Source organism: Aulonocara sp. 'chitande type north' Nkhata Bay, linkage group LG4 (assembly GCF_057382095.1).
Source record: "Aulonocara sp. 'chitande type north' Nkhata Bay isolate Kocher_YH1m ecotype deep benthic linkage group LG4, A_spYH_male_GT1.1, whole genome shotgun sequence".
Lineage (NCBI taxonomy): Eukaryota > Metazoa > Chordata > Actinopteri > Cichliformes > Cichlidae > Aulonocara > Aulonocara sp. 'chitande type north' Nkhata Bay.
The window spans coordinates 7,260,880-7,287,888 of record NC_141347.1 but is presented as its reverse complement, the minus strand read 5'-3'; the positions used below and the strand labels follow the sequence as shown (position 1 = coordinate 7,287,888).

The following is a 27,009-nucleotide window of genomic DNA, read 5'->3' as shown; positions in this document are numbered from 1 at the left end:
TCCTTTATCAAGGCTTTATTTATGTTTTTTTCTCATTAAAAGCAGTACAGAAAAAGAAAAACGCTGGCTTTTTGTCTGTGACATACAAAATATGTACAAACAGTAATAAAAAGGAAGGACATGGAACTAATGACAGAATAAAGCAGCACATTGAACAGTATGACTCCACTCTGTCTGATACTGACAGTGCAGAAAAACAGAACATAACACCGGGGCTGTAAGAGACAGAACAGGTCAACTACTAACTGGAAGTTTGATGGTTCAACATATATGCATATCCTTGTGCAAGATACGAACGCCTAGTGCATTCATCTGAGTATAAATGTGTATGAGTGTTGGATAGAAAGCCCTTCATGATTGTATGAATGAATGTGAATGGGTGAATATGTCAAGTAAGAAGTGCTTTGACTGCTCAAGAAGAGTAAAAAAAAGCAGTATATAAGAAGTGTATATGAGTGATTCACTGATCCATGTCACTAGGATTTACAGTAATGACATCAGAATGTCACTCGGACTGGAGAAACGAACAAATCGAACTACCAGAAGGCAACATTGCAGACAATGAGAACAGTACCTGGGAATCCCACACAAATGGGAATCATGAAGAGGCCGGTAGGAATGCTGCAACTACCAAATACCTGCAGAGTAAGGCACGTCCTGAGGAGTTAGCTGAATGGGAAGACCAAGATCAACATCTACACCCTGCCGATTGTCAGGTACACTGCTGGGATAATAAGCAGGCTAAAGGAGGTGATGCCTCTGACATCAAGGCAAGGAGGTTCCTACCATGCATGGAGAGTTTCACCCCAAGTCTGCACCCTGAAACTGTACGGTAAGTGGAAGGAGGCCAAGGACTAGTGAGTGCCAGAACCACTATCCACGATGAGACAGCAAAGATTCATGAGTACTACAACTGATGTATGAAACCTGAGAAAGGGATAGGCCCTGCATGGCAGGGGAAGAAGTGGCTGATATCAAGAAATCCTACCAGTGGCTGGACCAAGCTGGACTGAAGGACAGCACAGAGGCACTAATCATGGCTTTAAGCACATGGTCTTTAAAGGCTGCATCTACAATACCAGGCAAGACCCCAGATGGAGGCGGTGCAACACTTTCTCTCTGTCGCCATCTCTCACATATAAATGGTCTGACTGTCATGTAGCGCTTTTCTACTCTCCCAGCACACTCAAAGTGCTTTAAATACCATCATCATTTCTCACGTACACTATATTGCCAAAAGTCAAATTCAACAGGCAGCAGCTGTAACCTGAAAATGCTTAAAAAGGTTTTCACTTTTTTTCTCCTCTGACTAGAAACAGGATGTCTGACCAGGTCCTTTGGTTCAGAAGACCCTGCATCGTTACACAATAAACACTTTCCCCCACAACACTGCTGTTTTTGGATTTTCAGTTTTATTTGCATAGATAAGAGAAGATTGAAAAGAAGAGCTGAGTGGTTTAGAGACATTATACCAATGTGTTCAAAAACAGACTAGAGACTCCGGTCCCGGATATGAATGTTTTTTGTGTGTGTCAGACTCAGGACTGTCTGGTCAGCCTCCAGGTGATGAAGCTTCCTATAGACATGCCAGCGAGGAAGATTATGATAAGGCCGTAGCTGTGAGAGCTCATTGACGACACCCTCTGGATGGATGCAGCTGCTAACTCTGAGAAGCTGTTGATCTGTGGACATACACATACATAGTCACTGCTTCCATTTGTGCAACATCAGTCACTAACGGTTTACTGTTCAAGATCTATGTGTAACTTATAAACATACAAAAGTAAAATGCATAAATACAACTCAAAATAAAATACTGTATATATGACCACAAAAAATGAGACTGAAAAATTTCCTTTAGATCAGACATGTCAAGGTGCCCAGGCCGAATATATCTGTATCCAACCTTTGACTGAAATTCATATGTGAATTATTAATGTATGAACTATACAGAGAGAGCATGCCACAGCCACACCACTCATACAAGTCCCAGAATGCAGTGCAGCAGCCGCTATGCAGATGGGGATTGTGAAATCATCAATGCTATGCATTATGGGAATGTTTTTTGTCCAACTTAATAATGGAATACAGGAAGAGGCTGCGTTTGGGCTTTAAACTGTGAACATTAGTAACTGATAACAATGGTGACATAACCATACTTATGGCTGAGTATAACTGGTTTTATGGACCTGACTCAGACTTGTGTTTTTCAGTTTGGAAGCAGCAACAAGGAGCTGGTGAAGCAGCTGGAAAAGGGAAAAACAACATGTCAGACAAGATCTTTGTGATCTTTGATCTTTTTCTGAAATATTATTTATCAGTTCTCAGTGTCATACAAAACACTCAATTACTTTGTGTCTCAGTGTGACCGATATGTCCACAAAGTTTTCAAGGTGCCATTGAGAGTCTTTAAAGGTACCTATTAATAAATAAATGTAAATAATTTACACAATCTGTAATGCGACTATCACTGAAACCAACCAGCTGATCTTCACCACAGATCTTGCCACAGAGTCTTGATTGGATTCAGATCTGGACTTTGACTGGGCCAGTCTAACACATGGATATGTTTGTTTTAAACCATCCCATTGTTGCCCTGGCTTTATGTTTAGGGTCGTCGTCCTGCTGGAAGCTGAACCTCCGCCTCAGTCTCAAGTCTTTTGCAGACTCCAAGAGGTTTTCTTCCAAGCTTGCTCTGTATTTGGCTCCATCCATCTTCCCATCAACTCTGACCAGCTTCCCTGTCCCTGCTGAAGAGAAGCCCCCCCAGATGATGCTGCCACCACCATATTTGACAGTGGGGATGGTGTGTTCAGAGTGATGTGCAGCGTTTTGCATTTTGGCCAAAAAGTTCCATTTTGGTCTCATCTGAGCAGAGCAGCTTCTTCCACATGTTTGCTGTGTCCCCACATGGCTTGTGGCAAACTGCAAACGGGACTTCTTCTGGTTTCCTGTTAACAATGGCTTTCTTCTTGCCACTCTTCCATAAAGGCCAACTTTGTGCAGTGCACGACTAATAGTTGTCCTGTGGACAGATTCCCCCACCTGAGCTGTAGATCTCTGCAGCTCGTCCAGAGTCACCATGGGCCTCTTGGCTGCATTTCTGATCAGCGCTCTCCTTGTTCGGCCTGTGAGTTTAGGTGGACGGCCTTGTCTTGGTAGGTTTACAGTTGTGCCATACTCCTTCCATTTCTGGATGATCGCTTGAACAGTGGGATGTTCAAGGCTTGGGAAATCTTTGTGTAGCCTAAGCCTGCTTTAAATGTCTCAATAACTTTATCCCTGACCTGTCTGCTGTGTTCTTTGGACTTCATGGTGTTGTTGCTCCCAATATTCTCTTAGACAACCTCTGAGGCATCACAGAGCAGCTGTATTTGTACTGACATTAGGTTACACACAGGTGCACTCTGTTTAGTCATTAGCACTCATCAGGCAACGTCTATGTGCAACTGACTGCACTCAGACCAAAGGGGGCTGAATAATTACGCACACCCCACTTTGCAGTTATTTGTAAAAAATGTTTGGAGTCATGTCTGATTTTCGTTCCACTTCTCACGTGTGCACCACTTTGTGTTGGTCTTTCATGTGGAATTCCAATAAAAGTGATTCATGTTTGTGGCTGTAATGTGACAAAATGTGGGAAAGTTCAAGGGGGCCGAATACTTTTGCAAGCCACTGTAAATACACACAAACATAAGCTGGCAACTCCAAATTTTCATGCTGGCATCAACGGGGTCTCTCAATGCAACAACCCACTGTATAGAAACAAATAAGAAACAAAAACGAATATGCAGTACTTTATCTACACCTGTGTATAATCTCAAACATGGGGTCTCAGGGAAAAAGACAGTGAAGATCTATTGGTGTATAACGTACCCAACCTCCGTGTTCCAGAATCCAGCCCAGCAGATTGTTTTTGAAAAAGTTCACTGCCCAGGTAAGGACCTCTCTGACCGACTGAGGGAGGTGAGCCTCGACCATCTGATGGATGAACACACAGGTGAAGTTATGGTACTGCAGCCGTCTCCCAAAAGAAGGTAAGAAACATGGGTGAGAGTGGTGTGTCACACTGGATACGTGGGACTATAGACACACTGTTCATTTGGAACATTTTATAGCTCTTTTTCTGAAATTATCAGTTCTCAGTATCATACAACACACTCTTTCACTGATTTTGTGTCTCACTGAGACCTATATCTCCACAAATTTGGGATATTTTGCAGGCAATAGTTATGGTACTTATGTCCACTAAGCAATTTAAGCTAAATCATTCACAGGTGCATGAGGTCAACTTTAATTCTGAGAAATTCACGTCGGCAGTAATGACACCCGGTTACGCCAATCGGAGGTCACTAAAATCAATATTGAATCGATGTGCAACTTTGCCAAAACAATGTGGGACTCTGTAGTTTTCTCTGGTCCCCTCCCCAATCAGACCAGGAGTGACATGTTTAGCCGCATGTTCTCCTTAAATTGCTGGCTGTCTGAGTGGTGTCCCAGAAACGATGTGGGCTTCATAGATAATTGGCAAACCTTCTGGAGGAAATCTGGTCTTGTTAGCAGAGACGGCATCCATCCCACTTTGGATGGAGCAGCTCTCATTTCTAGAAATATGGACAAATTTATTAAACCCCCCAAAATATGACTATCCAGAGTTGGGACCAGGAAGCAGAGTTGCAGTCTTACACGCCTCTCTGCAGCTTCTCTCCTCCTGCTACCCCCCCAAAAACCCATCTCCATAGAGACTGTGTCAGCTCCCAAACAGACAAAAAACACAAGAAGTTTAAATATTTATTGACTATTTATTGGGAATTTTAAAATCAGTTGGTAGCCTTATTTCAGATCCTGCACAGCTGCTCCTCGTCAAGGAATGTGGTGGTTGTCTGTCAGGAGAGAAGAATGGTGATTGAGATTGTGATTAAGGTTTACCAGTAAGGAAAACTAATGCAAGTGTGTGTGAAATCTAGGAATAAAAGTGGTGCAAATAAGTGTAAGATAATGATTACTCACCTTTCTTGCCTGTGTCCTCTTCAAGGTGTTTGGGCAAATGTTTCCCCGGGGGTCCAGACACCATTTAAAGGTTCCGGGAGAGACCATTGGTAAAGAGAGTGTGGTGAATCTTGTTGTGCTTGGGTTTCTGGGTTTTTATAATATTGGGTTTGGTGTAACATTAAAGTGTGAAATATTTATTAACTCATTCACTGCCAGCCATTTTCAAATCAGGTAACTCCCCACTGCCAGGGTTTTTGAGCATTTTTACTCATTTTTGAAGAGCCACAGAAAACTGTGTGTTATGATCATATAAACGCTGAACCTACCAAAATGAAGAACAGACTCTCTTCTGTCATCCAAAAAAAAAGCTTGTTTCTACCATTTTCCATTCTTTAGTAATCAGCTGTAGAAGAGAGGTGGGTTCCACCAAAAATGCCTGTTTTGACCAAAAAAAGGGAGAAAACGAGCTTTTTGTGAAAAATACATTTCAAGCAGAAAAGTGCCTTTGACACTAATATTTCTTGCTTTGTGACGAGGTTGTATTCTAGCCCCTCCCATTGAAAAACGTAATTGACGTCTATAGACGTCAATGGCAGCGAATGAGTTAATATGTAAATGTGAAGATGTATTTATGTATTTATTTATTCTTATTGATATATTGTATACTGTGGTGGAAGGTTGGGATTTAAGAATTTACCTGAGAGTGGAATAATGGTTAAGTCTGTGACAGCTGAACATATGTAAGGCTGCCAGTTGTCATTAGAGGATGGATTTTTGTGCTGTGAAGAAGCTCGACAAATTAATTGTTGTAAGGAGAGCTGTATAGGAAATAAATGCTTTTTTTGTTCCACTACGCTTGCCTTGGTCCATCTCACTGTGTTTCCAGCCGCTAAGGGCCGCCCTGTTACAGTTAGAAATATCCTGTCTCAGAGTGATGCTGAAAAACTAGTTCATGCATTTATTACTTCCAGGCTGGACGACTGTAATTCATTATTATCAGGATGTCCTAAAAACTCCCTGAAAGCCTTCAGCTGATCCAAAATGCTGCAGCAAGAGTCCTGACAGGGACTAGAAAGAGAGAGCAGATTTCTCCTGTTTTGGCTTCCTGTTAAATCCAGAATTCAAAATCCTGCTCCTCACATACAAGGTCTTAAATAATCAGGCCCCATCTTATCTTAATGACCTTGTAGTACCATATCACCCTATTAGAGCACTTCGCTCTCGCTCTGCAGGCCTACTTGTTGTTCCTAGAGTATTTAAAAGTAGAATGGGAGGCAGAGCCTTCAGTTTTCAGGCCCCTCTTCTGTGGAACCAGCTTCCAGTTTGGATTCAGGAGACAGACACTATCTCTACTTTCAAGATTAGGCTTCAAACTTTCCTTTTTGCTAAAGCATATAGTTAGGGCTGGACCAGGTGACCCTGAATCCTCCCTTAGTTATGCTGCAATAGATGTAGGCTGCCGGGGGATTCCCATGATGCATTGAGTTTTTCCTTTCCAGTCACCTTTCTCACTCACTATGTGTTAACAGACCTCTCTGCATTGAATCATATCTGTTATTAACCTCTGTCTCTCTTCCACAGCATGTCTTTATCCTGTCTTCCTTCTCTCACCCCAACCAATCACAGCAGATGGCCCCGCCCCTCCCTGAGCCTGGTTCTGTCGGAGGTTTCTTCCTGTTAAAAGGGAGTTTTTCCTTCCCACTGTCGCCAGAGTGCTGCTCATAGGGGGTCATATGATTGTTGGGTTTTTCTCTGTATCTATGAAGCGCCTTGAGGCAACTTTTGTTGTGATTTGGCGCTATATAAATAAAACTGAACTGAATAGAAATGAGTTTCTTGTCATGTTGGAAGTTTTAAATATCTCTCTGGGTTCTCTTTGCTTGCCCTCCTCTCTCCTCCTTTGTGACTATGCAATTTAATTATAGTTACCGCCAATTTAAGAGCAGGTATGCTAACATAAACATTACTATACAGATATTAACATAAACAAAGAATCAATGTGACGCACTAACTGTAAAGCTTACGTCTCACCTCCAGGGGGCAGTGCTTTGGATATTCTGCATTTAACTTTATTTTCTGCGAAATGCTTTCACATTTTTTTAAATCTCAGTTTCCATTTTCTTCTGTCCTCCTGTTTTGCTGTTCGTGATGAGGATCTGATGTCCTCGTGCTGGTGTTGTTCCCACATCATCATAATAAATGTTGTTCCAGGTTCAACATTGCAAGTGACCAGTCACATTGTTGTGACGTCATACTTCTGCAAGCCAAGCGATTCATTCATTTATGAAATTTGAATTTTGCCAGGACAACATGTATAATGCTTACCGTTTGTTTTTTAAGACTTTTTTTCCGAAGTCGCAAAAGTATGACGTCACAACAATGTGACTGGTCACTTGCAACGTTGAACCGGGAACAACATTTATTAAGATGATGTGGGAACAACACCAGCACGAGGACATCAGATCGTGCCTTCTTCTTGGTGCAGTCTTGGCAGACAATATAAGCGCTACTCCCCCAATAGCTTCCTGTAGTGTACTGCAGTTACAAAAATACATTTACGTGGTATTAGTCTAGTGTTGACAATAAAATTCACATTTTTGTAGTCGACATCATCGATTATGATCATTGCAGACCTACTGTAGACTACTATACTGTTTTGCTCCTCTGGCACACAAACTGAAATCAGCTGACTGTAGAACTCATAAGCAGAATTGATAGGCAAGCTGAATAACAACTCAAAGGACCTGAACTACCAGGAACTGCTTCTGTAGAAAACTGGTTCTCAGTTCCCATCCCTACTAATGATGCTAAAATAACAATGAAATCACTAAAACAATAACGACTGCTTTAGATTCTCAGACGTCCTGGAAACTGAAACCAACTCACCTTGACAGCAAGCCTGCCGGCTACATAGATGAGCACAGCGATTCTCTCCCAGGTGATGCCGTCCTCAAACACTTTGTCTGCCACTCGTCTGAAGTTCTCTGACTTGGAGCCAGAGCCAGAAGCCACACCATCTATCACACTGCAACAGAACAGCCACAATGTAAGCAACCTGTTTTTGAAAACACGTAGAGCCCTTAAAATTGCATTCTGACTGACAGACGTTTCTAGTTTATGACAGAGACATGAAACACTTGTCTGCACACCACAACTTCCATCAGCAGGGCGTCTACTTATCTCTACTTAATCAAACTGTACGCTGTAAATGCTTATTGAGCCAACATTAATCTGCTGCATTCATCCAATAATCTACAGTATTTTTGTACTAAAGCAGTCTCCTAACATGAGATCTGAGGATGAAAAGCTCACTCTTGAAACTCTTGGTCATGCTGCACTCTGTCACCGACGATACGTATCATTTTGCTCAGCTGCTTGACCAGCTTCTCCTCCTGCTCAGTCTTCCCCTCCACAGCCAGTGGAGTGAGAGGCGGGACATCCTCTGAGGGCACATCCTTCAGCTCTTCCTCTATGACTCTGTTAGAGAACACACAATTAGGTACCCGTGACCCTAACTCTGAGCTTAACATGGCTTCTTAGACTAATATTAGCTAAACAGTGTTCCCACTCAGAATCATTAAGGTTTTTGACACTTTATATTACACATTTACTGTGGAAAGAAACGGTTAAAGTGCATTTTGTAAGGACAACGCTGGCAAGCACAACAAAACAAAAACACATGACATCCCTTTCCTATTGGTGGAAAAATGTATCATGTTAACCAATAAAAAAAATAATATGGCAACTTGTGACATTTGATTGTTTAGGAAGAGGAGAAAGTTTATAAGTGATGGTGGCGAGGGAGAGTAAGCGAGCGATATCCATAGCAAGTTTTGAGACGAGAGAGATTTGTGGCGTTTAGTGTGTTTAGAGTGTAGTTAGTGGGTTGTGCTGTCTTGTGTAGTTAGTGTGTACTGTAGTTATTGTTTTGTGTGTCAAAACGATGAGGGCACTGCTGAATGTCACAGCTGCTGCCAAAAAGTCACCAAAGGCAGACGTTGATGTAAACGCTGTCTGCAGGTGGAACACAGGTTAGGGCTGCTCAATTAATCGAATTTGAATCACGATTACGATCTGGGCTTTCAACGATCATTAAAAATGACTGAGCCGATTATTAGCCCCTCCCTCGTGCTTTACTCTGGCGCTGCTCCGTGTGGCAAATCAAGCGCACCTCTCTGCATTTCGAACATGCATCACAACAATTAAGAGGACCCGAGGGAAGCTCGGAAAGCTAAGCAGAAGTTATTTGGAGAGGAGAGTGACTGCTGTTGGTTGAAAAGCGGTAAAAAAACTTCAGTGGTGTGGAAACATTATGGGCTCAGTCAGACGTGGATCAAGTAGACACAGTGTGTAAACTTTGCTACGGTGTAGCTGCACCACAGAGCAACACTGCAAAGCTCACTAAACACAGATGTTTACATTTCTCATTTATTTTTATATTGCAAACATTTGCACTGTTATCAGTATTTGCACTATTTTATATTGTTTTTTGACAATCTTTAGAGTCATTATTCAATACATTGTTATTGTTAAATAAATATCGTCAAATAATCGAGATCTCAATGTCAGTGAAAATAATCGTGGTTATCATTTTTGCCATAATCGAGCGGCCCTAACACAGGGGGAGTGTTTTTCAGGCCTGCTGGTTTTAGGCCTGTGATATGGAAACTAGGAACACTCCTCTGACCCATGCCTCCCCCAGTCCACTAAATATCAAATCCCCCCACCACGATGTCCATAATCTGCCTTACTAGAAATACTGAGATCAATTTCAGTAAAGGTTACATTTGTATCCTCTAAGCAGAATGCCAAAGACTGCGTGGTCAAATGTTTGTTCACGTCAGACGTATTTCCCCTCTTTGTTGTCTTCAGTGTTAGCGTCATTACTAAAAAAACATTATTACACATCTTACAGAGAACTTAATGAATGCAGTAAGTTACACCCATGAGAAAGAAATTCATTATACTACTTGTTACATTGTTTTCATGTTACTCTGAAGCACACCGTCTCATAATTAAAGATTAACAATATAAACGTGCAGGCCCGTAGGTTTATATCAGCAGCACAAATCACTCTCCTAATGAGGACACATGTGATCTTTCTCTTAGTATTTAGGTATGAACACAAAGCAACAACACAAATCAGCTGATGTGATTAGCTGTGGGATAATGGCATGTGGTAACCTGTGATGCTGTGAACTGTTTGGATGTACTTGGGAAAAGAGATTATTTTATTGGACAAAATACAGTGATTGCATCGCTAACTGCACAGCTACTGTACGGCATCTCATCTCCATCAGAAATGAGCGCTACCACCGTGTCATCAGCATATTTGACTTCGTATCAAGTACTTTTTTAGTACCTGGTTCCCGGGTGAGCAGGTACTAAAGTCATCAGTCAATGAGTCTCATTCACGAAAATCAAAACCGCCATTTTTGAAACCTGGAAACGAGAGAAACGGCTGAAAAACAACACCGTGATCCCCGAGTCTGATGAACGCCACAGACCAAGCAGCAGATATATTCTTGCCTTGAAATCCACCTTTGTTGTAGCGCCTGTGTCGCATCAGCCATAATGCTCGGGTCTTATTTTCTACAGTTGACAGGCTAACAAACCCTCCTGTGTCAGTGGCAGCTGAACTTCATTCGACCATGGCCTGCAATGACTTTGCCAAATTCTTCACTGAAAAAATCCAGAAGATTAGACAAGCAATTGGTACATCAACAGCAGATCCAGGATATGTACTGTGTCCACCGAAAAACTGTTTAAACACCATGAAACAGTTTCAACCTATTAACAGCAAAGACCTGGAGGACATCTTAGGTCAACTGAACTCCTCCTCCTGCTGTTTAGATGTCCTGCCAACAAGTTTTTTCAAAAAGGTCTCAAAGACTTTAGAGTCAGACCTGTTACAGATCGTCAACTTTTCCTTAATGTCAGGTGTGTTTCCAGAACCACTAAAAACTGCTGTAATCAAACCTATACTGAAAAAGGACAATCTTGACAAGACACAAATGAACAACTACAGGCCGATCTCAAATCTCCCGTTTTTAAGTAAGATCATTGAAAAAGCAGTTTCTCAACAGCTCAGTTACTTCTTAAAACAGAATAATTGCTACGATGCCTTCCAGTCAGGTTTTAGACAGAACCACAGCACTGAAACCGCTCTGACCAAAGTGTTTAATGACATATGTCTGAATACAGACAGTGGAAAAATGTCAGTCCTAGTTTTACTGGATCTCAGTGCAGCATTTGATACAGTTGACCACAACATATTACTCAAACGACTGGAGAACTGGGCAGGTCTTTCAGGAACTGTACTAAACTGGTTCAAAACATACTTAGAAAACAGGAAATACTTTGTATCAATAGGTAACTTCACATCTGAGCAGACAAGTATCACATGTAGAGTTCCCCAAGGTTCCATCTTGGGACCCCTTCTGTTTAACATCTACATGCTCCCACTGGCACAGATTATAAAGAACAACAAAATAAACTATCACAGCTATGCAGATGACACACAAATATATATCACAATGTCACCAGGAGACCGAGGCCCTGTACAGGCTCTTGGTAAATGCATTGAGGAAATCAATGACTGGTTGTGCCACAATTTTCTCCAACTAAACAAAAACAAAACTGAGGTAATAGTCTTTGGAGCCAAAGAAAAACGATTACAGGTCACCAGAGAACTTCAATCTATACATCTAAAAACCACAAACCAGGCGAGAAATTTGGGTGTAGTGATGGATGCAGACCTAAACTTAGAAAAACACATTAAGACAATAACAAAGTCAGCTTACTATCACCTCAAGAATATATCAAGGATAAAAGATCTGATGTCTCAACAGGACCTGGAAAAACTAGTCCATGCATTCATCTTTAGTAGGCTTGATTACTGTAACAGCATCTTTACAGGTCTACCTAAAACATCAGTCAGACAACTACAGCTCATTCAGAACTCTGCTGCTCGAGTCCTCACTAAGACCAAAAAAGTGGACCACATCAGTCCAGCTCTGAGGTCTTTACACTGGCTGCCTGTCCGTCAGAGGATAGACTTTAAAGTTCTGATGCTTGTCTATAAAGCTCTGAATGGTTTAGGACCAAAATACATCAATGACCTCCTGACCCAGTATGAACCATCCAGATCCCTCAGGTCATCTGGATCCGGTCTTTTATCAGTTCCCAGAGTCAGAACCAGACACGGAGAAGCTGCATTCAGCTTTTATGCTCCTTATATCTGGAACAAACTCCCAGAAAGCCTCAGATCAGCTGAAACACTCAGTTTATTTAAATCCAGGTTGAAGACTCACCTGTTCTCAGCTGCATTTGAATAAAGCACCAAATCCACACTTTAAGCTTAAATTTCAAAACTTACATTTAACTACTGATTTTATCTACTGTTCTGATTTTATCTGTTTTGATTTTATATACTGTTTTGTTTGTTTGTTTGTTTGTTTGTTAATTAGTTAGTTAGTTTGTTTGCTTGTTTTAATCAATTTTAAATCATGCTTTTTATTTGTTCTTGTTTCTAATGTCTCTGTAAAGCACTTTGAATCACCTTGTTGTTGAATTGTGCTATACAAATAAACTTGCCTTGCCTTGCATGTTATTTACGTATTGCTATGACGACAGCCACGCACATTACAGTGCTCTTCTGTAATGGAAAACCAGTTGATCTGAGTAGATCAGCGGGCCCCAACATTTTTTGCTCCACAGACGGTTTAATGTCAGACAATATCTTCACGGTCCGGCCTTTAAGGCGTGGCAGATGAATACAACAAAATAAAATGATCCGAGACAAAAACTGTGGTACTTTGTAAATATAATAATAAACTAATTCACTGTGTAATTGTGTACATTTTTTAGCAGCTTCCTCCTGAAGTGCGCCAACAACACAGAGTAACGTCCTCCTCACTGCCCCTTAATGCTCTCTGGTCGCTATGGTAATGCGTACATATTTCTTTCAAAATAAGACACACAACTACAACACGGGAAAGACCCAGGGGAACCGAGTTAACGATAAAACCCCTGAAAACCATAAATTTCACACCCGAGCCTCAACTCTCGCGGCCCGGCACCAAACGACTCATGGAGTAGTACCGGTCCGTGCCCCGGGGGTTGGGGACCGCTGGAGTAGCTACTAAAAGGGGATATTGATCGAGGAGCAGGTAGCAAGAGGAGTCTGAAGGCAGTTTGATGGTAAGGATGTCTGGGATTATGATGTTCAATGCTGAGCTGTAGTCCACAAAGAGCATCCTGACGTAGCTCTTCCTGTTCTACAGATGGCTCAGTGCTCTGTGAAGGTTGCTAGTGATGGCATTCGCCGCGGATCTGTCCCACTAGTAGGACACATGTTGGTGAAATTTGAAGAGTACAGATTTCACACATGCCTTATTAAAGTCCCCAGCAGCAATATGGATGCCCTCACAAGGTAGCTAGAAAAGGGCCTACACTGAATGGACATGGGCTCTAAGTCTTGTGAGTAGTGACCTTTTATAATTGAAGGTTTACTTTAAGGTTTTGCATAATCAGTGTTCATTACTAATGCTGTACTGCCCTCTACAGGATTAACATCAATTAATTTTTACTTAAATATTCAGCTGGGATAAGTGATGGTGGAAAGAATGTTACTGTAGTTACAGGAACGACAAAGCAGGTAAATATTAGAAAATAACATGTACTTAATTTTGTATATGCTATTAGACAGATTTACTAAGTGAGGAAAATTACTGTGAAGTCACAATCACGGGGTGATCTACTGACAGCGCGCTAATTTATATACAAAGATGCAGCCAGTTGTCAGTAAGAACCAACATTCTGAGAGCGCACCGATTATATATAAACCAATATAGGTGTGAAAGTGTTTCATGAAACAGCGAGGCGATTCAGATTAAAGCCAGGAGGATGAATGAAAATCATGCGTTTGATATAAGAAGCAGCCCTGGAGCAAGGATTTTTAGGATTAGGACTCAGATGCAGGAAAACAGCATAGGATCAATGTTCCCAAATGTATCTAATGCAGGAAAATGTCCAAACACCGGGGAGGTTGCAGTTGGCATGTCAGCCTCATCAACATAAATTCGTTGTGTAGTCAAACCCTGGTGTTAGTTCACACAAAGAGTGTTTTTAAAGCTATTTCAAAGGATGTTCTAAACAATAAATAACTGATTCCAGGATAGTATATATGTCAGGATCGAATATGAAGTGCTGCACAATTACTACAAATGATCCCAAAAGTTTGATTCTGTTCATCTGGACGTAGCGAATGAAGAATGGCCCGGGAAACCTGCAGACTGAAGAAGTCACCTGGATGAGCGACGAAACATTTGTCCCACTGAAAACGTCCAGATGAACAGAATCAACCTTTTGAGATTTACGTACCTGGATGATTGAGCGTGCATCAACACATACTAAAAATTAGATTACATATGTTAAGAGATTTGACATCTATACTTAGCCTGTAGAAAAAGGCCAATAATTCTATGACACAGTTCTTTTTATGACTGGTGCAGTTTACGGTGAAAAGATACTTACAGTTCCTGTAAGATGAAAATGAAACTTAATTCAGATAAGGACTTGAACAGGGTTGGGTTCAAACGTATTATTAAGTGTTATAATTAATACAATATCTTCACATGAGCTACCACAGGAATAAATATGTTTAAAAATGTCTAATGACTGAATAATTCTATCAAGAGTTTTAATGATGAAAGACATAATCTTACGTGTAACCCAAAAGTCGTAATCATTTTTTACTGTGCTCCAACAACTTAAGGAACCAAAAAACATTTGTTGTAAAACATCACTGAGCACTTTGTGGCAGGTGGTTAAAGAGCAAAGCGACTGGGAAAGAGCAACGATGGAAGCATAGAACGGAACTCACTCTTTGATGAGGGCTTCCCCGATTCTCTCATCTGTGGAAGAGTAAAAACAGAACAGGTCCGTGTTCTCCGTAGTTACACTGCAGGCGCAGTAAAAAGCAACAATGACACAAGAAGTCATCTGCCGGTAAGGCGAGCTTACCTGACATGCCGTTCACCGCGCACGCCATGGTTTGAAGAGAAGTTTAATGAATGCGAAACTTCCTGAACAAACTCTGCCGCTTCTTCCTCTGAAGTTACATGAACCTTTGTCTGATTAATTAAACTAAGCAAAACACAACAACAACAAAAACAATTTACCACCAGCACGCGTCAGCTGGAGTTTCGTCGAAGTTAGAAAAGCCGACAACTGTAACAAACCCACAGCCCAATCCCGATCAGTCAACGTCATCAGTCGCCGCCCGAGTACGCTCAGAATCCCCGGATGTGTCGTTATTTTTGTGCCACTATTCTGAGCGCACGTAAAAAAAAAGTTTGCAGGTGCAAGTGTTGCATTTTCAGGAGAAATTTATTTTGAGCGAAGAAAAGCTCAAAAGAAAAGCTCGAAAGAAAAGCATTCCTGCGTGCAAAACTGTATTTCAGTGTTTGCTATTATCCACACGCACACAGCAGCCCCTCTCCTCAGTTTTTGCACTTGCGCTTCCTCGCGATGTGTCGCTCGCGCTCTCAACTATGGCAAGCCGTTAGAGCCATAAATCGCCACTTTCCTAACCCGTTTGGTTAAGAAATGGCGTAAAAAAACGCCGTTTAATTATTCAAAACGCCGAAAAAAGCACAAGAGCACCTGGCTGCAGCCACTGTGGAGCTCCACAGTAACCGGAAACACGTGACCTCCACACTAACCGGAAACACGTGACCTCCACACTAACCGGAAACACGTGACCTCCACACTAACCGGAAACACGTGACCTCCACATTAACCGGAAACACGTGACCTCCACACTAGCCGTAAACACGTAACTTCGGTTAAATCTACTTTGACAGCGAAAACTAAATTGCGTTTTTGTCACTATTGATGCTGCTGAGAAATAAAAATGGTTTTAAGTGGGGGGTTTTAACACTCTGGGTTTGTTCAAAAAAATTCACCATCCCCTAAATTGTTCGTGGCCAAAAGTGACACTTGCTGTTTCGCTGATTTATTTATTTTTTTTACAGTACATCGCGTTGTGCGTTCTGATTGCTGTAGACCATTGTCAATCAATCTAGTCCAGTGTCTCCTGTACAGGAGCGGTCCCTAATAGGCCCACGGACCGGTCCAGGTCCGTGAGTCTTTTGGTACCGTTCCGCGAGAGTTGATCCTCCGGTGTGAAATGTATGGTTGTAGTTGTGTGTCTTATTTTGAAAGAACTATTTACGCGTTACCATAGCGACCAGAGAGCGCTAAGAAGCAGAGAGGAGGATGTCTCTGTCATTGTTGTTGGCGCACAGCTCAAGTCACGTTTATCATTATATTTACAAAATACCACAGTTTCTTTTTTTAATTCTTTTGTTGTATTTCTCCGCGACACCTTAAAGGTCGTTCCCTGAAAATATTGTCTGACATTAAAGTGGTCTGTGGTGCAAAAAGGTTGGGGACTCCTGCTGTACAGTACAGAATGCGTTTAGCTTGTCGAATTTACATAAATCTTCGATCGCTAGCAGTGTAACTCTGAAGTGCTGTACTGTATGTTTGGAAGTTTTCTCCCAAACAAACACAACAATGCCGACGAAACGTTTTGCACCCTCAAATGCACCTTTTGTTTTCATTCCATAATACTGGACTTGTGTTTCTACGAAGGTTTGAACTCTAACAGTGTTTAAACAAAAGAGAAAAGTGTGAAAATGTTCATGCCTGTCTGAGAAAAGTGTATAAAGCATGTAGTGAAGTGGTTTCATGGTACAAAGGGATTGCATTCCAAGATCTGTGATTCTGTAGAAATGAGCAGTGATGCCCTTCCTACCATCTTTCCAGAAAAATAAGTGATCTGGAAGCTGTTAGGCTGACTTACAGCAGCAGCACTTTCTGCACCTGCATAAACTCCAGGACACATTTACTAACGATGTTTGTTGCTGTATGTGCTGCAGCTTTGAATTTTTTAATAATATATATTTTGTTAATATTTTGGCTATGGTGTCTTGTTATGAAATGTAAAAGAGTAAAAGTGTTGTTAGCAGGTGCTTCAAAGCTAAGTTTGACTGGGAAACTCAAAGCTCAATAGTCTGTATCAACAGAAATTCACTGCAGCCTATGTAATATTTCATGCGTCATAATTTATTCTACTCTATCTTGCAAATAGATATTTGTGTGGCAATGTCATGCACAACACACACAACTATTAGATCCTTAAGATCAAACCCGTGTCATTCCACTGCAGTGCAGTAGTCAAAAAAAAGAATAAGTGAAGTGTCCACAAATGGCCAGGATAGAGCCCAGAGTGTTAATTTTTAAAATGTATGAAAATATTATTGTTTACAATTATTTACTGTTAATATCAACAATAAGCTTTTTATTTTGAAATTACAAGTTTAAAAAAAATGCTTTTACATTTAATGCTGTTACACTGTAATCCTTTATTATAAGTATGGACACAGAATCAAGTGAACAACATTTTGAAATAAGTTTAATAGGAATTTTGTACTACGCAAAAACAACAACAACAACAACATATTAAACAAACAAACAAACAAACACAGCCAGTGCCTTCATTTGTCCATCACATGTCAAACATAGCACTGACCCTTAGCCCCTGCTCATCAGCACATGCATTCAAAAAGAGCTCCATGTCCTCTGCAAACTGAAAAACAAAGAGGAACAAGTCCCTTGCTCCAGTGTCTTCTTCCTCTGACATGTCTCTTAAGACCCTCTGCTGGTCTCCTTGATTTAAGGACACATATTTGGGCATTGTTACGTGTCCACGGAAAAGTGCCTTATTTTGGACAACCCACTGCACAGCAGGACGCAGATCTGCAACAACTGCTGGCTCCTGTGTCAGGCAAATGGGGATAAAAACATAGTTATTTCTCTGCTGCAGAACAGTTTTTTAACAGTTATTCAAATGTCACTAAACATGTAATTACACTACTGTTTAAAGTGATTACTGACCTGACTGACTTCCTGTAACTTGCGCTTTTTCACTCTGAAAATGGGCACGTGTTGTCCTTCAAGCACAGCTTTGGCTTCCTCTCTCCAGTGTGCAAATAGCTTGCCAGAGCTTAACAGAAAATGTTGATATTGTTAAGGTGTGTAAACTTTGACACAACATAGAACAGAAGTCAAAGTATAAATACCTCCTGAGATCAAAGTTCTCCATCAACAGCAAGCACCACCATTTACGCAAGTAGGGCATGTCTGACTGTAAAATATTAATATGAAACATATTTAACAACTTTCAAAAGATTCAAGACTCCATTGCTGTGAAAGTAAATAGAATACTTACTATAGTATAGTCAAATGAAGCATCCAGTGCCACGTACAGAGCAGACTATTTGTAAGAAAAAATAAAAATGTCATTTTTCTTTAGAAGCTTAAATTAGCTTCTGTATGAATCTCAAGAAGAGAAGAGACAAATTACCATCAGCATGAAGATCCCACAGTCAACTCCATAGTCTTGGCTTGGAAAACCCTGTATTACATTGAAAATAAAGGCTCTTTAATAAAATCCCTTAAAAGAAGACTAGTGTAATTCATATTATTCACCATACACTTAAACTAGCACATACCTTCAAGTCACAGCTCTTTTTTTCTGACCACTGCCCGGGAATGATCTTCACTGCAAGATTCCTTTTTTTTTTAAAAAAAACAGTTACATTCACAAGTTAACAGATGATGATCATGATGGGTGTGAAATGTTTATTGCTAATAGCACCAACTGTAACTACAGGCCTTAGGAACACGACCTCAAAAAAACAGCATAACAAAATGAAAAAGTACAGTCACATGCTCACAGTTGGTCAAAATAAAGCATTTACAGCTTTAAGTTAATGTTGGCATATTTTATAAAATAATTTTTAATGGTGTTTTATGTTAAAATAGAACACTGGAAGACCCAATTTATGTCTGAAACTCATCTACAGACAGTATCACTGACTTGATCATAATTTGAAGATGAGAATAAAATGTTGAAGCATCATGCTGATATATCCATCCATCCATCCATCCATCCATTCGCTTCCGCTTATCCTTTTCAGGGTCACGGGGGGCGCTGGAGCCTATCCCAGCTGTCATAGGGCGACAGACTGGACAGGTCGCCAGTCTGTCGCAGGGCTAACACACAGGGACAGACAACCATTCACACTCACATTCACTCCCACATTCACACCTAGTGGCAATTTGGATTATCCAATTAACCTATCCCCACAAGCTGCATGTCTTTAGACGGTGGGAGGAAGCCGGAGTACCCGGAGGGAACTCACGCAAACATGGGGAGAACATGCAAACTCCACACAGAAACTTGCTGATATAGTTTATAGAAAAAGCATGTGAGTGTACTGTATGTGTGAACACTCAAGATCAGCAGAACATGATCTGGGATGCACTTAACCTGGAACACTGAACAGGTTCCTGAAAACTCCGGAACAAACCAAAAATGCTTATAAAAATGTGACCTCAAAAGTGAAACATATTGTTGGCCACCAAATCCTGCCTTGGTGTATAATGGGTCAAGAAAGAGGATTTCTCTTTTAGGTGGCTTCAGTACCTAAAAGACAGTTAGCCATGACTTCAAACCTGAAAACAATGTCATTGCAAGCGATCACAGTCAAAGACTTTTGAAACTGCGTCATAAAAGCTTGAATACATCTCAGACACATAGCAAAATTCTAACAGTTTGTACGTGTCAAAAAACAAGACTTACACACAACTGGAAATGACCAGGTGTCCAGAGAGGGAGAACTATGATGTCCATCGTCTGAGCATCAGTCTGAAACAGAATTGTATTTTTAAGTATCCTGTATATGAACTCGCACCAAAGTTATAAAAAAAATCATTTGGATTACTTGCTTGTTTCTTTAAAGGACGGTACACTTACAGGAAAGGACCGCAATGGATCACAGCCATAGGGTGCAAGCCAAGTCCGGGTGACATACAGATTTTCGATGTAAATGCTTATCCCCTAGAATGTAAAAAAAAAAAACAAAAAAACATTTAAAACAACAGCTCTTTAAATTAAAGCTTGACAATCATCATATACAACATACAGTACCTTTGACTGAACAATTTTAGTGATAAGCTCAAAACAGCCATTTCCAATCTGAAACAGAAAAAAATCATGATAACAATGAATGTACACTTTATTTTTTCATATTCGTAGAAAAAAAATACTTACAGTCGATTCCATTTCTTTGTTTAAACCCAGTGTCCAAAAATCTGACCGCGTGAGGCATCCAGAAGACGTTTCAACAATCAGCTCATCTTTGGGTCTGCTGATGTCCAGAACATAGTTGAGCTAAAAAAAAAAAAACAGATAGGTGTCATAGACTGTGGATGACAAAATCAGATAAGCACTAAAAGTTGCACTTTGCGACATCTGAAAACTTTAACATACAAGCTGTTGTTGGCCAGGGTGCGGTACAAAACACCATGATGAACGGCTGGCCAAAATGTTCTCAGGCTTTGTCAGAGCTTCGCACGGTGGTCCACACGGGTCAGGAAAAGTTGCATCTGTTGACCTTCGATTGGCTTTCTTGTTGTCAACTCTTTTCTGAGGTTCTATAGGGATTTTAACAGGTTTCAGACAAAACACTACATAGAATGCATATTAAATGCAAGAAAAATAAGCACTATCTATAGAAGGAAATTCATTTTAAACAGCATGTAACAAATTCTTTTATGAGCCATCAACTACAACAAGATAATGAATGCAAGATTATTATTTCACGTACATATGTCAATCACTATTCAAAATAAGAAATTTTACCAGTGTCACCAGACGTTGAAGGTGCTGGGTTCAACACCGTTTCTGTGATTTCTCTGGGTTTATTGCACACCTGTGGGGCTAGGTACACAAAGAAAAGAATATACACACACAGATAGGAACAAATATAACATGTAAACAATGGTAGCGTTCTGGTCATGACACAATGCATGTACTTACCTACGACAGCTTGACCCAGTGCCGACAATGAGATATTGATCTTTCCAAGTCGACCATGTCTTAGCTGCCTCTCCAGAAGTTTCTTGTTGGTGACAGTGTTATAATGATGATTTATATTTCTCATCAGAAACACATGTGTGGATGGACTCATATTACTTAAAAAGTAATTGCTTTTCCTCATGTTTGCAAAGAACTGTTCAACAACTTGACTGTTCAGCCAGCCTTTCAGCTCCGGGACAAGTTGAATTCTGCGTAATATGTCCTTGGGATCTTTTGTATTTCCCTCATGAAATCTGTCATACAGGACATAATGGTCAGATGATCCAGTGACAGGATGAGGATTTTCATTTACACTATCCATCCTTTCATGTAGCCATGGAAGATTCACTTTCAGGCTTCCATCCTGTGCAGCCTTGACATTTTCCTCAGTGGGCTCAGCAAGTCGACCTTCATGTGGATGAAATGGCAGTTTATCAGGAACCCGCAAATTGGTGTGTGCTGCCAAACCCCTCGCAAAATCGTAAACACAGACGTTTGGCATGTGCTTCCAGGACAGGAGAAGGTCAGCAAAATCCCGGGGACTTTCAGCACGAAGATTAAATTTAACACTGTATACAATGCCATGTGGACATAGTATTACAGACCATCCTCCTGCAAGCAAAGATTTAAAAAGTTGTTTGTAATTGTAATTACATTTTTTAATGCTACTTCTAATAATCGCTAAGTGATGCTTACCAGAGGCACCCCATATGCTTTGAAAGACCTTATCATATGTCTGCCTGCTCTTCATCTTCTCCCTCAGTCTGGTGATGAGATCAAAGCGGGAGCCTTTGGAGTCGATGTTGCATGCTTTACACAATTTTCTTACCACTCCAACCTGACAGCAATTAGGGAAAACTGTAAATGGAACAACCCCAGAACTTTATGTCATATTCTGAAAACTTCAAAGCAATGTTACCTTTTGTTTGGCAAGTTCATCCAACAGACGGTCTTCTGTGACACTGCTAAGCTTTGCTTCATGTGAAGAGCTTGTTCCTACTTTTTTAAACTCTGTGTTAAGCACAATGTCACTTGTTCGAGTTTCACTCCCGATCCATGGTGCCCAGTGCGTGTAACTTGGTGGAACGGAAAATGGATTCTTCACACCGCCTACAGAAAATGGCATGTTTTTAATTACAATCTAAATTACTTTAAAACACTGAATGACTTTCAAAAAGTTTTTGCCATCACTCACTTGGAAAAAAACCACGGCTTATCATTTCCAGGTGAATAGAGTTCCAAAAACCTTCAATGTCATGTTCACCATTGAAGTCTTCCGGGGCTTTGAGGTCACTCACTATAATAAATTGACTCATGAAAACATGCACATAATGTACACAATGAAATATATACACAAATGTACATTAAACTTACCTGCTAACTTGAACACCCCTTTTCTGTGTAAGTCCATAACTACCACAGGGGGGTGAAACCCACAGTTTATGCAGGAGTACATGTATTCTGCGTCAGTCAAAGCCTCAAAATGGCAATAAGCATGAAAAATGGTATCCCGAGAAGGAAACTTCACTCTTCTTAAGCCCTCCAATGAGTCAATGACCCTTGAAGCAGATACATGGTTCTGTAATATGACAAAAGGGTGAAGAAGACTATGATTACACAGATATTTAAATTTGGTCACCAAAATATCATAATGACACAAACACATTTTTAAAGCAATCTTCAGATGAGTATATTTTATTTTTGTGATCCTCACCTGCAGATTTTCTCTCAAAAAAAGGCAAAGTTCAAGAGACAAAACAACATGGTTGTCAAAGTTGTGAAGCCCATCTGTCCACTCCTGGTACCTGTAGACCATGTGGCACCGAGGACACGATCTATGGTGTGTTGAAACATCTGTTAAAGACAAATCACATTAATGTCAAAACATTAGTATAGGAACAATTATAACTAATTATTTCACACTGATGTTTAATCTTATTCATTAAAACTTACTCTCAATCACTCCCATCATGCTGACAATCCTCGCTTTATTGGTAACTAGAACAGCCTCATCAAGTTTTGGGTGCTCTGGGCACACCTGGCACAACGTTTCACATGGAAAGAGCTGTTTCTGATGATCCATTTTCTGTGAGATGACATTTTCTGGAAGAGATCCAGGTATTTTTTTCTCTTTAAAAATATAGCGTATACTCCTTTCGACGGCAGCATTGTCCTCAAAGGAAGAACTCTCCTGAGTCATCTGTGATGGGGTGCCTGATGATAGTGGTACAGTTGATTTGAAGATGTCTCTCTGTGTCTGGAAGAGATGCCATTTAGCTATGTTTTTATGAGGACATGATATTCGAGGCTTTGCACAAGCACAATGCCAGGTGTTCCTCAGAGCATTGTAAGTCACAAATATTCTGCCAAGACGGCAGAAACTGTGTATTTCCGGCTCAAATACAGACAAACAGATCTGTGTTGAGGATCCACCAAAATCCACCCTCACACAAAGTGGAGCATGTGCCATCTGGGCAGCTTTCTGTCTCTTTATGCATGTAGCAGCTTTGGCCTCTCCAAAAAATTTAAGGTCCACCATTTCCATCACGATGTGCTCTTGAAGAAAAACCTCCTTTACAGTTTCTCGGCAGTAATCTAGTGAGCGAAGGTGCTCACATAAACTGAAGCCTAGTCCGCTCCGCTGGGCCAGCAACTGGTATTGCTGACATTCCTCCAGCTCACATCTGATATTGTGAGACACCCCCCATGTTTTCCTCTGAACGTGAACTGGCACAGAAAACCCATGGCCAGTTCTCTGCACAGCAAATAACCCTGTAGTTTCATCTACACAAACACACTGCAGATGACTGGCCAGGCAAACATCTATTGATTGGTTGGAGTGCTTCCTCATCATGTGAGCCTTGTAGTTTTTGGTACGAAGAGTAAGGCCACAGTGAGGGCATGTCAAATTCATGGACTTTCCATCAGCTGCAGTTTTATTGAACGCAGAGGGTAGAGCATATGAATGTTCTAACAAAGAGTCAGAAAATGGTTCCGATCCCAAAGACAAAACCTTGGGGGGGAGACGGGGCTCCTCGAAGAGTACTGCCGGAGGAATACGGGGCTCCTCGGAGAGTTCAGCGGGGAGCAGTCCTGATAGTGGTGGCTGACTTGGTATTGAAGAATGCTGACAAGACAATAAATGCCTTGCCATATCCCCACGCCGTATGATTGTAAGATTACAGACAGGGCAGTGAAAGTGTCCTGTTGTCCTACAAGGCAGCCTGCACCGGCATATCATTTTATCTGTAAGAGAAAAAAACAAACAAACAAACAGATGTAATTTAAATGTAGTTGTATAGAATGCAATCAATTTGTCTAACAATCAGATTGTACATGTTAACAAAAACATCCAAGCCAACCTCAATAATGAAAGTTAAATGGTATGGATCACAAATGTTATGTCAAGAAAAGTGGTGAAAAGTAAATAAAAATATATTTTATAAAAACACTATTTTTGTTGCAGATGAATGCACTGAACTGTACAATATCAACAGCAACTTTTAAGTCAACAAAGATACTGCAGAAGTGCTTAAAAAAGTGCATATTTATAACTATAAAGTATATTTAATACAAACATACCTTTGAAAGGCAAAGCATTTTTTATATGCACACTGAGATGCTCCTCAATCTTTGCCCTGACAGCAGGGCTGAAAGTGGGGCACAGAGGGCAGTGAAAAAGTCCTCTGCAACACGTGTTGCATTCCTGCAATTCCGGCTTCAAGCCCGAATTCCAGATTGATAAGTGCATCTAAAACAGAGAGAGAAACAGATAAACACCATATACACATTTAAGTTAAGGTTTTAGCAGAAATAACAATTTACAGTTGGCATGTAATAGATTTGGGAAGAAAATCCTTGAAAAAAACCCCACAAATATATTACAAGACACTTTAACTTGTGAGACATGTTTCTATTGACATGTAACAGTCAATTGAACAGGGGCTAACTAAAATCTGGCCAATAAAAAAGCTGTACAGAAAAGAATGACAAATAGAAGTATTGATAAATATATAAATCTGTTTGTAACGAAATTTACAGTGTTGACGCTAACCAAAGGTGTCACAAGTACACACGTTCCTTACTACAGTTTAGATACCTCTGTTTAAAAAGCACTGACTCAACTTTTTAGTTAAGTCGAAGTAAGAAGTACAGGGTCTAAAATATAATTTATGTACAAAATTTTGAAGTAATCTTGCGTCCAAAGCACGCGTGCAGGGGGCTGATTTACAAATGTACGCATTACAAAGTACAGATACGCGTGCTAAAATGTGAGAAGTAGAAGTATAAAGAAGTATACAGTAGGCACAAAAAAGTACAGCAGTAAAGTAAAGATACCAGAAAATTCTACTTAAGTACAGTATTGAAGTATTCATTATTTCGCATCTCTGACGCCAACAATAAATCATACTCTAATGCAAAATGTGGTTTTTGCTTCTTCTCGCCCACAGAAGAAGTTAATCCAGCTCTCTTACTGAAACCAGGCCCAGGAAAAAGCATATCTGTGCGTTTCTCTGCCATGGAGCACGATGAAAAAACATTAAAATAAGGAGGAATGTTGTTGTAACGCAAAAAAAGTGGCAACATGATCATTGTAAGAAAACTAGACGATTCCTAGAATTATGAAATCACTAACGGCAAACTTATTTAAGAAAGACTTAACCAACCTTTGCGATCAACTTGCAAAACTTCCACGGTTTCCATGCGTGTTTACGGCTACTGTGGAGGTCACGTGTTTCCGGCTACTGTGTAGGTCACGTGTTTCCGGTTAGTGTGGAGGTCACGTGTATCCGGTTACTGTGGAGCTCCACAGTGGCTGCAGCCAGACCCTTCTCGAAAAAAGCGGCGTTCTGTTCCGACAAACGCCGCTTTTTCCGCCACTCGGATGGTGCCCTGAACGCACCATCCGAGTGACGTAAAAAGCGGCGTTCAAAGACAGACGGAAACGCCGTTTTTTACGCTACTCGGCACAAAACGCCGTTTTTATGCATCTTTGAACGGCGTTTTTTACGGCGTTCTCTGCCAGCTGTAACGGCGTTTAAAACGGCGTTTTATTGAAATTATGCAGGGCACTCCCCATGGTTCCCTCATCCAATTACTTTCAACTCATTTCACCCAATCAAAGAAGAGGAAGTGCAGACCACACTAATGCATCACCGATTCACCTTGCTGCTAAGTGATTGCCTATTCAGTACCAGTGCTTGTCACAGTATTCACTTGTATTATAATCCCACTATGCATTTTGATGTGTTTAAGGCATGATCGAGCAAACAAACGACAGAATACTTTTTCTGAAACCTTAACTGTGTTACCTGTTATGGCAGCTAACAGGTAATGAGCAGAGCTAGCTCTGCTCATTTCTGAGCTTCTTTCTTATTTTCCTCTTTACTTCTCTTAACCTTTAACTTATGTTTTAGCAATCAGATCCTGCCATCTTGCATTACCGCTTCGTGCTAGTTATGTTGACTTTTCTCTTCTTTTGTCTCCACTTTTTTCACCCGTGTTTGGACACTCGGCGCATGGCTCCTTTGTTTACATTAGGGATCAGCTGTTAGCGCTGCGCCCTGCAGCTGCGCTACCGGCAGACAGACCCTACATCCCCAGTGAGGGAAGAAACGGGGGTGATGTCTCCCGAGGACACCTCACACACCATCTCTCCTTCCTGTAATCACTTTAAATATGAGATCGCTCCCTGTCCTCCCGTACTGGTGATGGTGAAACCAAGGAGAGAAGGCCCAAGTAATAAACACCCGTTTCAAAGAACCGACCTGTGTCTGTGTTGTTGTGAATTTTGTCATGGAAATCAGTGCATTTCCTGAAAGAAATCTCTCCTTCCGGGTCATCCGTGGATCGAGTTTCCTTCGAGACGTGGGCAGCGATAAGCAGAGTTTTGTATAAGATTAATTATTCAAAGTAAGCTCAGGTATGCCGTTCAGCGGGTTAGTTACAGCGCCGGGAGTAGCCTGGGAGAACAAAATGATACAGAGACTGCTTTCCCAAAATCAACTCAAAGTTTATTCTTC

At 40.8% G+C, this 27,009-nt stretch overlaps 2 protein-coding genes across 7 annotated transcripts; both read right to left on the bottom strand.

Moving 5' to 3' along the window:
- On the bottom strand, positions 1-26,649 carry LOC147331879 (apoptosis regulator BAX-like). Of its 5 annotated transcripts, none has more exons than XM_086288186.1 (6): positions 15,019-15,524; positions 14,879-14,909; positions 8,305-8,469; positions 7,879-8,017; positions 3,877-3,981; positions 1-1,682 (listed from the first exon to the last, which is right to left on the bottom strand). In XM_086288186.1, the coding sequence occupies exons 1-6, from the start codon at positions 15,044-15,046 to the stop codon at positions 1,539-1,541; spliced, it is 612 nt and encodes a 203-aa protein (XP_086144312.1). In that variant the 5' UTR covers positions 15,047-15,524; the 3' UTR covers positions 1-1,538. The 5 variants fall into 5 exon arrangements, 4 of the variants coding, with proteins under 4 accessions (XP_086144312.1, XP_086144313.1, XP_086144311.1 ...); XM_086288187.1 differs by lacking the exon at positions 1-1,682 and adding an exon at positions 1,689-3,755 and having other exon boundaries at positions 15,019-15,615; XR_015128730.1 differs by lacking the exons at positions 1-1,682; positions 3,877-3,981 and adding exons at positions 3,992-4,883; positions 5,011-7,527 and having other exon boundaries at positions 15,019-16,892.
- LOC147331880 (uncharacterized) lies at positions 17,460-25,795 on the bottom strand. 2 transcript variants are annotated; one of them, XM_086288182.1, is made up of 22 exons: positions 25,654-25,795; positions 24,569-24,737; positions 22,940-24,232; positions 22,701-22,840; positions 22,361-22,565; positions 22,182-22,283; positions 21,906-22,096; positions 21,683-21,824; positions 20,948-21,598; positions 20,771-20,848; positions 20,399-20,562; positions 20,180-20,299; positions 20,057-20,104; positions 19,883-19,966; positions 19,709-19,774; positions 19,461-19,552; positions 18,576-18,636; positions 18,428-18,478; positions 18,293-18,337; positions 18,144-18,208; positions 17,959-18,067; positions 17,460-17,839 (listed from the first exon to the last, which is right to left on the bottom strand). In XM_086288182.1, the coding sequence occupies exons 2-22, from the start codon at positions 24,735-24,737 to the stop codon at positions 17,570-17,572; spliced, it is 4,146 nt and encodes a 1,381-aa protein (XP_086144308.1). In that variant the 5' UTR covers positions 25,654-25,795; the 3' UTR covers positions 17,460-17,569. The 2 variants fall into 2 exon arrangements, 1 of the variants encoding a protein (XP_086144308.1); XR_015128729.1 differs by lacking the exons at positions 17,460-17,839; positions 17,959-18,067; positions 19,461-19,552 and having other exon boundaries at positions 18,166-18,208.
- Positions 26,650-27,009: the final 360 nt, after the last annotated feature.

Coding starts and splice junctions, on each gene's coding strand:
- LOC147331879 (XM_086288187.1), bottom strand. CDS start 15,046: ATGGCGTGCGCGGTGAACGGCATGTCAG. Junction 8,018..8,304: donor CATGACCAAGAGTTTCAAGA/GTGAGCTTTTCA, acceptor GTTCTGTTGCAG/TGTGATAGATGGTGTGGCTT. Junction 3,982..7,878: donor CCGGCAGGCTTGCTGTCAAG/GTGAGTTGGTTT, acceptor TTCATCCATCAG/ATGGTCGAGGCTCACCTCCC.
- LOC147331880 (XM_086288182.1), bottom strand. CDS start 24,737: ATGCACTTATCAATCTGGAATTCGGGCTTGAAGCCGGAATTGCAGGAA. Junction 22,566..22,700: donor TTTTGAGAGAAAATCTGCAG/GTGAGGATCACA, acceptor GTCATATTACAG/AACCATGTATCTGCTTCAAG. Junction 20,563..20,770: donor TTCAACGTCTGGTGACACTG/GTAAAATTTCTT, acceptor AAATCCCTATAG/AACCTCAGAAAAGAGTTGAC.